We start from the raw sequence: 12,240 nt of genomic DNA, 5'->3' as shown, positions 1-12,240 counted from the left end.
TATCTGCAAGGGGCATCAGCCCTTACACCTTGCTGTCCTCAATACCCATCATGAGTCACTTTCTCTCGTCTTCGCTTTCGCTTCTCCTGCTCTTCTCTTCGACCTCTGCGTCCCAGCCAACCAAAACAGCCAGCTTTGTCCATGAGCTATCAGAGTTCAGCTGTCTTTGTCAGCAGATGCATCACGTGGCTGACTCACCGCCTGCGGTCAGGCAGTCACGTCATGTGGAGCTGACGCTAGTCCTTTTTCGGCCTTAGTGTCCCGTGCCCACCGCCTTCCGTTTAAGTACGCGGGGTCCAGCTCTCTCTCGCTATCTTCTCACTCTTCCTCTCTCCTGCTATCATCAACTGCTGCCTCCTGCATCTACGCTGCCTTTCGTGCCAGCCCACTACTCTGTTCGACAACACTGCTACCACCCAGCAACTTACACACAAAAAACCAGCAACCATGCGATCGAAGTTCAAGGACGAGCACCCCTTTGAGAAGCGCAAGGCAGAAGCTGAGCGCATCCGCCAGAAATACGCAGACCGCATCCCCGTAAGAGCCTCCTTTGTATCTCCTGCTAGGCTCCAGCCATAGCCTCCAGCTTCAACATAAATTAACAACCACTTTCTGGCCTCCAGGTTATCTGCGAGAAGGTCGAGAAATCAGATATTGCCACTATCGACAAGAAGAAATATCTCGTTCCCGCAGACCTCACCGTCGGACAGTTTGTATACGTCATCCGCAAACGCATCAAGCTCTCTCCAGAGAAGGCCATCTTCATCTTCGTCGACGAAGTCCTTCCGCCAACAGCCGCTCTCATGAGCAGCATCTATGAGGAGCACAAGGACGAGGATGGCTTCCTATACATCACGTGTGTAATCCCTCGAAGCCTATTTATCATCTCGCTCAGTTGGCTGACCGTGTGACTGATTTAGATATTCCGGCGAAAACACATTCGGAAGCTTCCCCGAGCTGCAGTAATGCACTTGCTCTCTTCGGTTTGGTTTTGGGTTTAACGGTGTTCACGGAAGGGATTTTGTTCATACTTCATGTCGTTACGTGATGTCATCTTTGTCCGGATAATTATAGAATCCGTTCTCTCCACAGCTAAGGAGAACATGGCCGTTTCTCCCATCTTTCCTTCCCTTGCAAAACGACCAACTATGCTTTGATATGGGAAAGGAGCCGGCCTAGCTTCGTCCCTCGGCTATTCTACTACTTGGTTTTGGTCCCTTTTTTATTGTTGGCAGGATGTGGCTGGCGTTTTGAGTACCTGGGGGCCGGACGGGGAGACAGACTACCAATGGTGATGTCACCATAAATGAAATCTAATCGACACCAGTTCGTTCAACATTCGACACTTGGCTTCTTCTCCTCCTCTTACCCAGGGAAATTTTATTCTCGGTCTCATCTTACGCTTTGGCACTACCAGCATCGATAATAATCAACGGTGTTGTTGCATACTGGTTACGCTGATGTACTTTATTTTTCATTCATATTTTTGAATAATACAAGCGTACCGGCTAAAATCCTTTCTTTACATCACATCGGGATGTGTAGCCTCGTAGACGTACCACGGCCGGGGCTAGAAGCATGCTTATAAACAATAGCTCCAAGAATATGTATGAAATTTCAAGGCAGACCAATGAAGAATAGCCTGTAGCTATGGTAGTAGGTTTATCCTATACAGCATCAACCTTCTACTACCAAGCTATTCCGTTCCATCTTAGTATGGCCTACCTCGCCATCAAGCCGTTTGGGGTATCATAAAGGTAAAGAGTGTAGCGAACACTTCATCCTCAGACGTTTCTCTATCCTGGTAATGGCTTCTTCCCCTCGCAATATTGTCGATAGGTGTTGTAATCCTTACGTACAGCGCGCGAGTATAAGCAGGCAGGCAACTGTTCGTGGTCTTCGTGCTTCACTGCCAGTTATTCCACCATCGGCTTGCTCTTCCTTGGGCCAGACTCAGTAGCGAGATGAAGTCTGAGGGTTGGTCGGGGAAACGTTCACGGTGCTCGCGCCTTATTCGGATAAAGGCAGCTGAACTACCAATTACCATGGCAAAGAGCGGATCTGCGACTCTGCAGGGGCGTTAGTAGGGCTTTGGTAACTTAATTTGAGTAATATTGGCACAGTGCTTGACCTACTTCGAGATGAGATAGGGATATGCCGCTGGAGACGCCATGATGAAAATGATTATTATTGGGAATGGACGGAGACGTAGGCTGATGGACTGTCATCGTCCTCAATTCGAGGTTTCTAAGCGGGTACGTTAGTCAGCCAACTAATGAGCTACTTGGATCCCTGGCCGATGATTGGCCGAGTTCTCGGGATCCTATTGGCTCAGCGAAAGCTTGCCTGAGCTTCCAACTCAACCTCCAGATTAAAGAACAGAAGTTGACGAGGATGAACAAGCAGACAGTCCCATGTTCGATGGTAAAGATGAAGGCTAATATAATGACTACATAGTAGCATGTGATGGCTACAGGCGTCACAGACTATGCTCGCTACAGGTAATATGACCCGCGCAACGCCATGATGCTAGGTACGACCTCCACCACCAGAGTAAGCCAGGCCTCAATATCTGCAACATTCGTTGATACTATACCGTCCAAGTCGTCAGAATCCAACGTTGGGTCATTTTCTTGGGTTGAGCTCGGAGGGATCGGGTCCCCGTATAACCACCTTCCCAGAGATTCATGTAAATCTCTGTCGTGAACCGCGACGCCTTCCTTCCAAATACATCCGAATATCGTATCAGAACATATTTTTGAGGCATATTGATCCATAGTTTCTAGAGCTATATCCACGTCGGGGTCAGACCACTCCAGCCCGCCCAGGCTGCCTAAGTTTACCGGTGGCAGTTTATCTCCCGGAGATGTATAGCCTGCGTCCGCGAGATACTCGCCCTTTTTGGTGACCCAGCACCATGACATGTAACGGAGAGAATGGCCAGTGCAGCGAGCGTGTTGCTGAACGGCTAGATGAGAGTCACTAATCGCAGTTCTACCAGGAGGTTTCCAAGGTGGGGGGGTATTGATCCAGTTTTTTTGAGAAAGAAAGAGTAAAAATGTCTCTTTCTCACGAGTAATAAGCGTCTCACTGCTACCGATTGGGTCTGAATATGGAAAGCATATAAAGGATTGAGGTGTCTGCGTCCACCACCAGGATTGCAGGTTCACATAGGGTGTGCCGCGTCGAGCCTCCCGCAGAACAAACCTATCAAGGCCTGTGATCGCACTCCCCAGCCACCAACCTTGAACTGATGCACCTTGGAACATGCACATAGCTGTAGCGCGGCGCAGGTCCACGGAGTCAAGGATTGGGAATATGGGCTCTAACCAATCACTGCATAGATTGCATGGAACTGACGGTTCGAAAAAGACGCTGGAGAGAAGAGAATCAACCACAGTACAAGCAGAACTAATAGTCATAAGGTGTGGTATCCGACAAATTAGCTCTTCGAGGACTTCACATTGCGGCCCTGAGCTCACCGTTGGAGGATCCCAAGGAGCCGTAGATATCGGCGCCGGTAGCACGAAAGGGGTCTGAGTGTGTGCATGTGTGGGGATCATGAGGGCTGCCACGAGGGCTGCTTTCGCCTGCTCCATAAGGCCGTATTGGAGGCAGAAATGTTGGAGATACTGATAGCTAGTAGGTGTGTCCGGACATTCTATAGGGGTTACAGGTGCAGGCCCGCATATAGTCAAATTCAGGTAACTGATGAGGTGCATTGCCCATGGTGACTGGTATTCAACGTCACCACCAAGACGAATTGAGGCTACCCATCCTTGCCCAGGAGCAAGGACTGCCGACCACCATCTCACGATTTCTGGATTCTCGGTGCAAGTTTCTAGATATGGGCCATAAGCCTGGCCTGAGGCGCAAGTCGGTGCCCCCGCGGCCGTATATCTAATCTTCCCGTTCTGTGACGTCGCCCAGGCGCTGGAAAGGATATAAGCCCATGCCAGGGTCAGCACTGCCACGTAGTCCCTTCCATCTCCATTACCAATCCAGCCTCTCAATCCATGACGCGCATCGAGGTAGCAAGGAATAACATCTCGTACGCCTAGAAAGACATCTTGTACCACCATCTTGTTCTCTGGCAGGCGCATGAAGTCTTCACTATGCGATGAATTGCACTCACTCTCCCCCAAAGAGTCAGGAGCCTCACAACCCCATGTATCTGTTGTTGACCATTTCACGACTCCTTTACCAAATACATATTGGTTGGAGGGGTCAATATATTCCATATGAGGACTGTGTGTATAGTCAGGGACATTCTCGAGTCTTTGACAGATGTTTGGTACGTAACTTAACGACCCATCTACTGTCATCGCACGCAAAAACTCCCAGTGTAGCCTGCTTTGGTGGATAATCACCCTTCGTTCTTCATCAGACGGAGCAATATCCCATTCATATCGAAAGGAACTCATCTTGCTACCCCTCACTCTTGTAAGCCGGATTTGATAGACAGGCAGGCCAGAGACGATGTTCAGCCCTTGTCTAGCGGTGTCGATTGATCGTGCCTACTACTTGATACATCAACAACCGATTGTTATTGGCGGTGCGGAAGGCACGATGAGCTGAGTGTAAACGGCCAAGCCACCATCACAAGGGATGACAATAGCCCATATAGCAAGCCTTGAAAAGCTCAAATTGAACAACGAAAATTCCCAAGAACATATAAACCATCTTTTGCATTAACTCCAGGAACTAGGCTGACATGTAACCGTAAGGGGGAGAAGATCCTCTATAAATACACGAAAAAGAAGGGGGGGCGAAGATATTAAAATCTATCATAAATAGAATACACCCCAGGTGAGCAGGAGCCCGTGCATGAGGATGCACGCTGCCGTAGAATGTAAAGGGGTAGGGGGAGGGGAGTCAATCATATTAGCGATTTAGACAACCTTCCCAAAGGCGGGTATAAGGGTCTGTGCTAGCCAGAAGCTGAACACGAGCTTGGGACCAGTCATGAGAAGCTTGGGAGTTAATCCCTTGAAGAAGGCGGTCATTCCCTCGTTTCTGGCCATGCTGCTGACGATACGGAATCCGGACTCAGGGTTCTCGAAGTTTCGGTTCTGGATGCGTGTCTTGATCACATCGAGAGGAGCAGAAACAATGAGAGACGCACTGGCACCGGCAATCGAGGCAATGAAGTTCTGGAACCAGGTTGCCGAGTTATAGTCAGTGAGACCATAGAGATATTCCTTGGTGAAAGCGGAACCACCAAACAGCTAATGGAAACAATGTTAGTAATAATCCAGGCTTTGTGGGCGATATAAGGGCAAAACGTACAGCAAAAGAACCAGGAGCATTACGAGCAGCAGTCCAGCCAGCACCACGGTAGAGGCCCATGCCCTCATCAGCAATGATTTTGAAGAGGCCTCTGCCACGGAAAGCCTCTGGGTTGGTTTGTCGCTTAATCTTGAGGACATCGAGTGGCAGGAGGACAATTTCTCCAATACCAATTAAACTAGAGCGTTGTCAGCACTAGAAAAGCAAGCTGAAAGAAAGGCGTCCCGCTTTTACACACCTTCCAGCAGTAGCGTGCATGATGGCCTTGCCGGTTCCCTTTCCAAAGGCATTGTCGAAGTCCTTTCCGTAGTTTGTGCCTAGGAAGTCACGCACAAATGGCTGGCCACCATACTTGTATATTCTTTGCAGAACCTAGTGCTTATTAGAAATTGGCCTAGTGCTGTATATCCGCTGACCACAGGACGCACCTTATATCCAGCAGCGTATCCAAGACCGGGGAAGAGGGACGTGAATTTGCGCACAACACCGGCGGAGGAATATTCCTTGAAGATAACCTTGTTCAATTCGGAAACATTGGTAATCTAAAGACAAAGGTTAGCGACAGAGTATAATCATCCATAATCCAACAGAAAGCCTACCTTTCCCTGGTTGCTCATGAGACGCTTAGCTGTTGTGTCGACCTAATTCATCGGATTTCTCAGTCATTTGTGCTTCACATGCATTCCAATGCGTCAATGCCATTTACCGGATGGAAGATGAGCAGTTCCGCAATTCCAGCAGATCCTATAGCAAATTGCATCAGCAACAGTTGTAATCTACGTCAATTAGAGCCTTGACGTACCTGATCCCAGCAGACGAGCAGTGCCCGACTCTCTCTTGACATCCTTAGTCGCTGAGCCAGCTCCAGCAACAGCCATTGCAGGTGGAGACATTTTTAATATATTGAAGGGGGTTCTCGTTCGTGATCTCTTTAAATAATGCTAGGGAAGTGAGGGTCGTAAATAGAAGTATGAACAGAGCGGTCTACAGGGCAGAACAAAAAGAACAAGCTTGGAAATCGAAGACGCCGCTGGACGTGTGAACCTGGTTCGATGCGTTGCAGCCGATGTCGCTTTTCGAGTCCCAAAAATTTCTTCCGTCGGTAGCTTCGGCTTGGCGTGCCTGGATAACACGTGAGAGCGGCCAGGGTCCGAGATTTAAACTTCCAGCCCGCATCGAGCTCCACAGTCCACGGTTATCTTCGATGAATAGCACTGATACCAGCGAACACGTTTGGCATGCCATTGAATATAGGGGTCTCTTCAAGTGAACTTCTTGGGGCTATGTTGGTAGTTACGTGAAGATGTTGGTTATTCATAGCCATGCCATGAATGATGATGCATTTTACACTTTCCATATTCCAATGATGCATTATTGTTGGCAGCGCCATCTCAATACCCAAAGTAGCCCAAGCATGGCTCACCGTGACTCGACCTTTCACTGGCTTTCTCAAGCACGGTCGGTTATACCAAGTCACTAGAAAATCACCCAGGGATTTGCTTTGGAAGCAGTGGCCAGGGCAGATGTATAAAAGCTTGCCCATTTTATGTTTGCTGCGTTCTGCTCTTGAAGTCTCGCAACTCTACACAATCATACTCCCGACTCCTGTTTCTGCTACAGCTGCAACACCCTTGTTGGCTCTGATACCCACGTCCGGCCGTGCCCATCAAGTTTGTTAAGTAAACATGAAGCTCGCCAGCGCCCTGTTCACCGGGTTTGTCGCTTTCGTGGCCTACACTCAAGCAACTCCGGGTTCACCTTCAGAGACACCCACGACCGGCGAGTTTACTAGGACCCCTGGAACCGTCATCGACACAAGAAAGATGCAAGGCAAGATGTCAGCCAAGCCCTTCAAACGCAACGCTCCTACCGATGATGAGGTATTAACCCTCGATCTGAGTACTATCTCTCCACCCATCCAGCCAGGAGACCCGGACCACGCCATCCTTCCAAGCCACACTCGCTCAATCCGTGGACGGTCTCCTGCTACTCTAGACTGCCCTCCCTACGCACCATGGACGTGTGACGGAGTTACTTGCTTCAATTTCTTTACTCATAACTGCTGCAAGGGAGGAGTAGTTTGCAAGGATCCCGACGTCTGTGTGCGTAATTACTTGGGCGAACCCGCTTGCCATAAGAATTAGCCATGGAAAGGTACAGAGTACTAGATGTCGGGCCTCTAATTTGTTGCGTGGTGTTAATCTTATGGAATTTTTTGCATGTGGCCATATTACATCTTAGCCACCATGTCGACTCGGTCTTGCCCATCCCACGCATACCATGTCCTAGCAGTATTTGAGCGTCAAATATCCTTTTGAATATTAACAAGAGAAGCAACTCCTCTCAATAACTTATTGCTGCGCCTTTCCTTGTCAAGAGAGATGCATTCCAATGTAAGCTTATCTATATAGTTATGCCAAGCTTTTACAGATAAACAGTCTTTGAAGCTCTTCTTGAGCCTCATCAACAAGCAGTAATCACCGACGTCTAAGCACAAAGACAACGTTGACGTCCTCGAAGGTCTGAACACAGACTAATACCCGAGACATTTCCTACCTGCAGCGATATTCAAGCGTCTATGTTATAGCAGCACGATGTTTAACCCTCTCCCACCAATAGAGCCTAGGGACGTGAGTGCTACCACTCAATGACAGCTGCGACAGCGCTCCTACTGATAATAATTCCTACAGTCCCATACCCTATGGTACTCATCCTCGTACACAGGACGGTCTGCAGCCAACTCCTCCCAAAACACAACTTCCGGCGCGCAGCACCCACAACCTGGCCGTCGAAATGGCCGGTCTCAAGGAACAAACACCCCTCTCTTCTCGGCTTCATTTGATCCGCTTTCTACACTACTCGCAGAAGAACGTGCCCTTACATTACGAAAACAGAACATTGCGTCCTTTGGATTTTCATGGATTCGGCCCGCTGGTTTCCCTAAGACCATGATGGGCCTGCGAGAAGAAGAGATGGAGTGCGAGGAGGGTGCCGGCGGGGGGTTAGGCGAGGGCGATATAGAAGAAGAAGAGTTCATGGAAGGAGTTGAAGGCGGTGAAGGAGGATTGGGGCTGGATGGTGCTGGGGAGGGTGTAGAAGGGGATGCTGGCATGGAGAGAGATTTGGACGGTGATATACCCGATGGCGACGGGGAAGGGTTTGGGCTGGTAGAGGAAGGCGAAGAAGGATATGAAGATGAAGAGGAAGAGTTTCTGGATGAGGAAGAAGAAGGGATGATGGAAAGAGATCTAGATGACGATGTCCCCGAGGCTCCGGACGCGGACGAAGAGGATGAAGACGAGGATGGAGACGAAGATGACGAAGAAGACGAAGAAGACGAAGAAGATAGATACGGTGACACTAGTGAGGTGCGTACACCGAATAATAATACTAGGACTCCTGGTGAGTCGAATATGATGATGGAGCGGGATCTAGACGGCAGCGTCCCGGATGCGCCACAGGAGGCTCCCTCTCAACAACAGGAATGGGAACATACAGACTCTGATGAAGATGTCTATGACGAAGACGATGACGAAGATGGGGAAGAAGAAGAAGAAGAAGAAGGGGAAGGTGAAGATGAAGGCACGGATGAAGGCCATTCGAGGTTAAGCTGGGCCAGCCTACCTCCAGGATATATACCCCATCTCACACCCTCAGGGCCGCGGCGAGAAACCGAAGCTGAACGATTGTTCATTGAACGGTGGGGAGGGAATGATGACAGTATAGACATTGGGTCCAGCGACATGCTGCCGGCGAACCCGCTGAGTATATCTCGACGACGAAGCCGGAGACATGCGGACGAGGACTCTGACCTAGAAGAGATGTGAAGGCTAGCGGCGTACCGTTAGATTTAGAATTAGATTATCAATACCCAGATATGTTTTACATGAAACATGCTGAACGGATGAGGCATTACAAATTAGTAAATTCCATGCTAAGAATAACACTTCGTTAAGCAGCAGAAGTAAAGAGGAGAAGAAGAAGAAGGGGAAGGAAGAGAAAGAAGAGAGGGAATATGCGCCCCTAGACATATACAGAGAAATGGAAGGGTGAGAAAAGGATACACGTCAGGCATCATCGTATGTAGCGTCAGCATCCCATGGCCACCAGAAGAACAGAAGAAACAAGCTAAAATCCCATAACTCCTCTAACGAGTTAAACCCAAAGTGAAAAGTTATATTCCAGAAGAGCAAGTGCAGAAGTATCCAACATCAAGCGAAAGAAAGGCGTGGGAGCATGGCATGGTGTGGCAATTGCAGGCGCAGAGAGAAAGACTATGACAGCCAAACGTAGGCAAAGAGGAAGAAGACGAAGACAAAGAAGCCTAGCCAGACTTTCCAGCCTACGCCAGTCCGCTCCGCCATTCTGAGCATGCGGTTCATGGTGCCTCGTAGCTTGACGCGGGAGGAATCGAAGGCATCGTTCATTTTCTCTGCGAGGGAGGTCGAGTCTCGTATCTCGTCGCCGATAGCTACTGTGATCTATACGACATTCCTCAGTCAGCAGGAGTTAGCAGGAGACTGTTACGCATGCGCGTATGCGAGCATGCCGAGATATGCGCACATCTTTCAACATCTTCACTTTGGCTGTGATGCCTGCTATTTCCGAGTCATTCTGCGACTCTAGCGAGGACAGAACCGCATCTGAATATTGGCCTCTACATTGATTTGTTAGTAGGGATATCCTACAAAAAAGAAATAGGCCTGTATTGGACTGACTTTGAATTCGGTGTAGCGGCCCTGTAGGCGGACCCATCACCTCCGCCGACACCTATATGGCCGTTCGAATACCCCTGCGCATATCCACCAGGCCGCGAAGGGGATCGACTGCTGGCTTGTGCGTGAGCAGGCGACCTGCTGGCGCCGCCGTTATATGAGTCGAAGAGCGAGGAGGAAGACCGGGGATCTCGCTGGTGGAGAGTTGAGTGGGTGAATCTGGCGCTGTGTTAGAAGACGCTGCTGTGCAGTGTTGGGCCGCATGGTGACGATGGCTCGATGTCTTACCGGGATGCCATTTATTCAGACTGAGAGAGCAAAGAAGGGAGAGACATGAGACATTGTTTTATCTGACCAAGAGATGAAGAAAGGGAGATCTGTTGTTTCTTAAGGATTTAATTTTAAGATTGAGATGCGTTCATATTATGCTTAGTCAGCGAAACAAAGGAGAGCTTATTATGTTGTGGCTGGTTAGTTGGGGACTCCAGGAAGACGAAGATGGCAAAAGCAGGCGCAGGAACATGGAGAGGAGAGCTAGATCATTGGCTCGAGCGAGTAAGGAGGTTTGAACTGGTAGTGACTTGATTCGTAATTGCGAAAGGGGCCTCTGATAAGACACGGGAGACATAAGAGAATACCGGTCACTGTTTGGTTCGTTAAAATAGTAATCTTTTGAATCATCCCTTCCGATCATCATAATAATAATGGTTAAAAAAAGAAAAAGGTCGTCCGAAATGTTGCTGTATCTGCTTCGTAGTCTGTGATTTTTCCCTCAGAAGTGATTCTCCCCTTTTGAGACCGTTTCCATCCACCAAAGCCAGTCAGCCCACCCCATCCGGCCACAATAAAAAGTGAGAAAATTGAAAGAAGTGTGAAGAAGTCAAAGGAAAAAAAAAAGAGTAGTGGCTCAAACTCCGGCGCCATTAAAGGGAAGACCGAATGCAGCACGAAACCGGTTCATTGAGTTGGTTTAATGCTCCATGTCGTCGTCAAGAGCGGCTTTGAAGTCTTCGTCATCGTCGTCGTCCATGGCAACATCGCCCGTCTCCTTCTCCTGAGCAGCAAGCTCCGCGTAGTTGACCTCCTTGCCGCGCGTGCGTCTGCCACTGGGCAGGATGTTGTCTGTCGAGATGGGCTCGAGGTTATCGTTCCCACCCTCCTCATCTTCATCGACAGCTAATATTGACAGTCAGTGCTGAACTTGAACTCTTGGGCTTTGATCAACTTGGCGCATGCAGTGGGTGTATGTAGCTAGCGCTTACCGTCCTCCTACAACAAAAACAACAATCATGTTAGCCATACAGCTTTCAACTAGTATAAAGAAGGGAGCTTACGAGATCGTCTTCGTCCTCTGAGCTGTCGTCTGCCTCCATCTCCACATCGTCAGGCACGCGCTCAACGGCCTTGCCCTTGCCCTTGTCCACATAAGTGTCCATAGCGGCGTCGTTTCCGGCGAGAGTAGTTTCAGTGTTGTCACCCATTGTGCTGTGCTGGTCGAACGAGCGTGTCTGTATCGCTAAAGAATGATGTCTCGAAGCCTGGTAGCCGGTCTGCCTGCGCGAAGTTGAAGTTGAAGCTGAAGTCGAAGCTGAAGCGAAGACGCGCGGAGTTGAGTTTCGCGACCCAAGAAGGGAAGGTCGAGATGCTTAGTCATTAATCACGTGACACAGCCCACTGACTCTGCAGGCTTTTTTTTTTTGCGGCGCTTAATTGGAAGAAGCGAGACGTCGAAGAAGCCGAAGAAGCCAAAGAAGACGTAAAGGCGAAGTAGAAGTGAAGTAGACAAAGCAGAAGTAGATAAAAGTAACAGTAGACAAGGTAACAGTCACTGCTCAACTCTATCTACTCGTACTGTCACATCTTCCTCTGCTCAGCCCTAGAGTTCGCGAACTTTCCAGCATCCCACCTTGATTACGTCATAAGCCCACCTCGAAATTTCCCGCCACTTTTCCCCCTCGACGCTGTTGGTAAACAGAGGCTCGCAGGGCAGCAGAGAGTAGACGGCAGCGACGGCGAGGAGAGGCAGCGAGAACAGCCAATTAGTGGGCGACAGCAGGGTAGACGACGGGCGCGTAGCAGGACAGGCCGGCCAGGCCGGACAAAGAGGCAGAAGAAGCCGCCGGAAGTGACGTGAGGGAGGCAGAAGCAGCGCGAAGGGGCTTTGAGGTGGGACCGGGCGAAGAAGTTGCTAGAAGCTTCTGGCAGGCCGAAAACCTCACCGCCCGCATATAAACAT

At 49.5% G+C, this 12,240-nt stretch overlaps 5 protein-coding genes across 5 annotated transcripts; 2 read left to right on the top strand and 3 right to left on the bottom strand.

Annotated features, from left to right (window-relative positions):
- Positions 1-50: 50 nt before the first annotated feature.
- Positions 51-966, top strand: ARB_04224 (uncharacterized protein; the record flags this gene model as incomplete). Its single annotated transcript, XM_003017298.1, has 4 exons — positions 51-206; positions 301-537; positions 624-856; positions 921-966. The coding sequence occupies 4 exons, from the start codon at positions 51-53 to the stop codon at positions 964-966; spliced, it is 672 nt and encodes a 223-aa protein (XP_003017344.1).
- Positions 967-2,495: 1,529 nt separating this feature from the next.
- ARB_04223 (uncharacterized protein) lies at positions 2,496-4,424 on the bottom strand (the record flags this gene model as incomplete). Its single annotated transcript, XM_003017297.1, has 1 exon — positions 2,496-4,424. The coding sequence occupies one exon, from the start codon at positions 4,422-4,424 to the stop codon at positions 2,496-2,498; it is 1,929 nt and encodes a 642-aa protein (XP_003017343.1).
- A 468-nt stretch (positions 4,425-4,892) lies between these two features.
- ARB_04222 (uncharacterized protein) lies at positions 4,893-6,182 on the bottom strand (the record flags this gene model as incomplete). Its single annotated transcript, XM_003017296.1, has 6 exons — positions 4,893-5,228; positions 5,290-5,467; positions 5,528-5,661; positions 5,718-5,831; positions 5,996-6,033; positions 6,092-6,182. 6 exons carry the CDS (start codon positions 6,180-6,182, stop codon positions 4,893-4,895), a joined length of 891 nt encoding a protein of 296 aa, XP_003017342.1.
- Positions 6,183-7,883: 1,701 nt separating this feature from the next.
- Positions 7,884-9,116, top strand: ARB_04221 (uncharacterized protein; the record flags this gene model as incomplete). The annotated part of the gene is made up of 2 exons (XM_003017295.1): positions 7,884-7,919; positions 7,980-9,116. 2 exons carry the CDS (start codon positions 7,884-7,886, stop codon positions 9,114-9,116), a joined length of 1,173 nt encoding a protein of 390 aa, XP_003017341.1.
- Positions 9,117-10,974: 1,858 nt separating this feature from the next.
- Positions 10,975-11,485, bottom strand: ARB_04220 (uncharacterized protein; the record flags this gene model as incomplete). Its single annotated transcript, XM_003017294.1, has 2 exons — positions 10,975-11,180; positions 11,317-11,485. The coding sequence occupies 2 exons, from the start codon at positions 11,483-11,485 to the stop codon at positions 10,975-10,977; spliced, it is 375 nt and encodes a 124-aa protein (XP_003017340.1).
- Between the last annotated feature and the right edge of the window lie 755 nt (positions 11,486-12,240).

Source organism: Trichophyton benhamiae (genome assembly GCF_000151125.1).
Source record: "Trichophyton benhamiae CBS 112371 chromosome Unknown contig01293.0, whole genome shotgun sequence".
In the NCBI taxonomy this organism is placed as follows: Eukaryota; Fungi; Ascomycota; class Eurotiomycetes; order Onygenales; family Arthrodermataceae; genus Trichophyton; species Trichophyton benhamiae.
The sequence above is the reverse complement of the archived record's forward strand: the minus strand, read 5'-3'. Positions and strand labels throughout refer to the sequence as shown.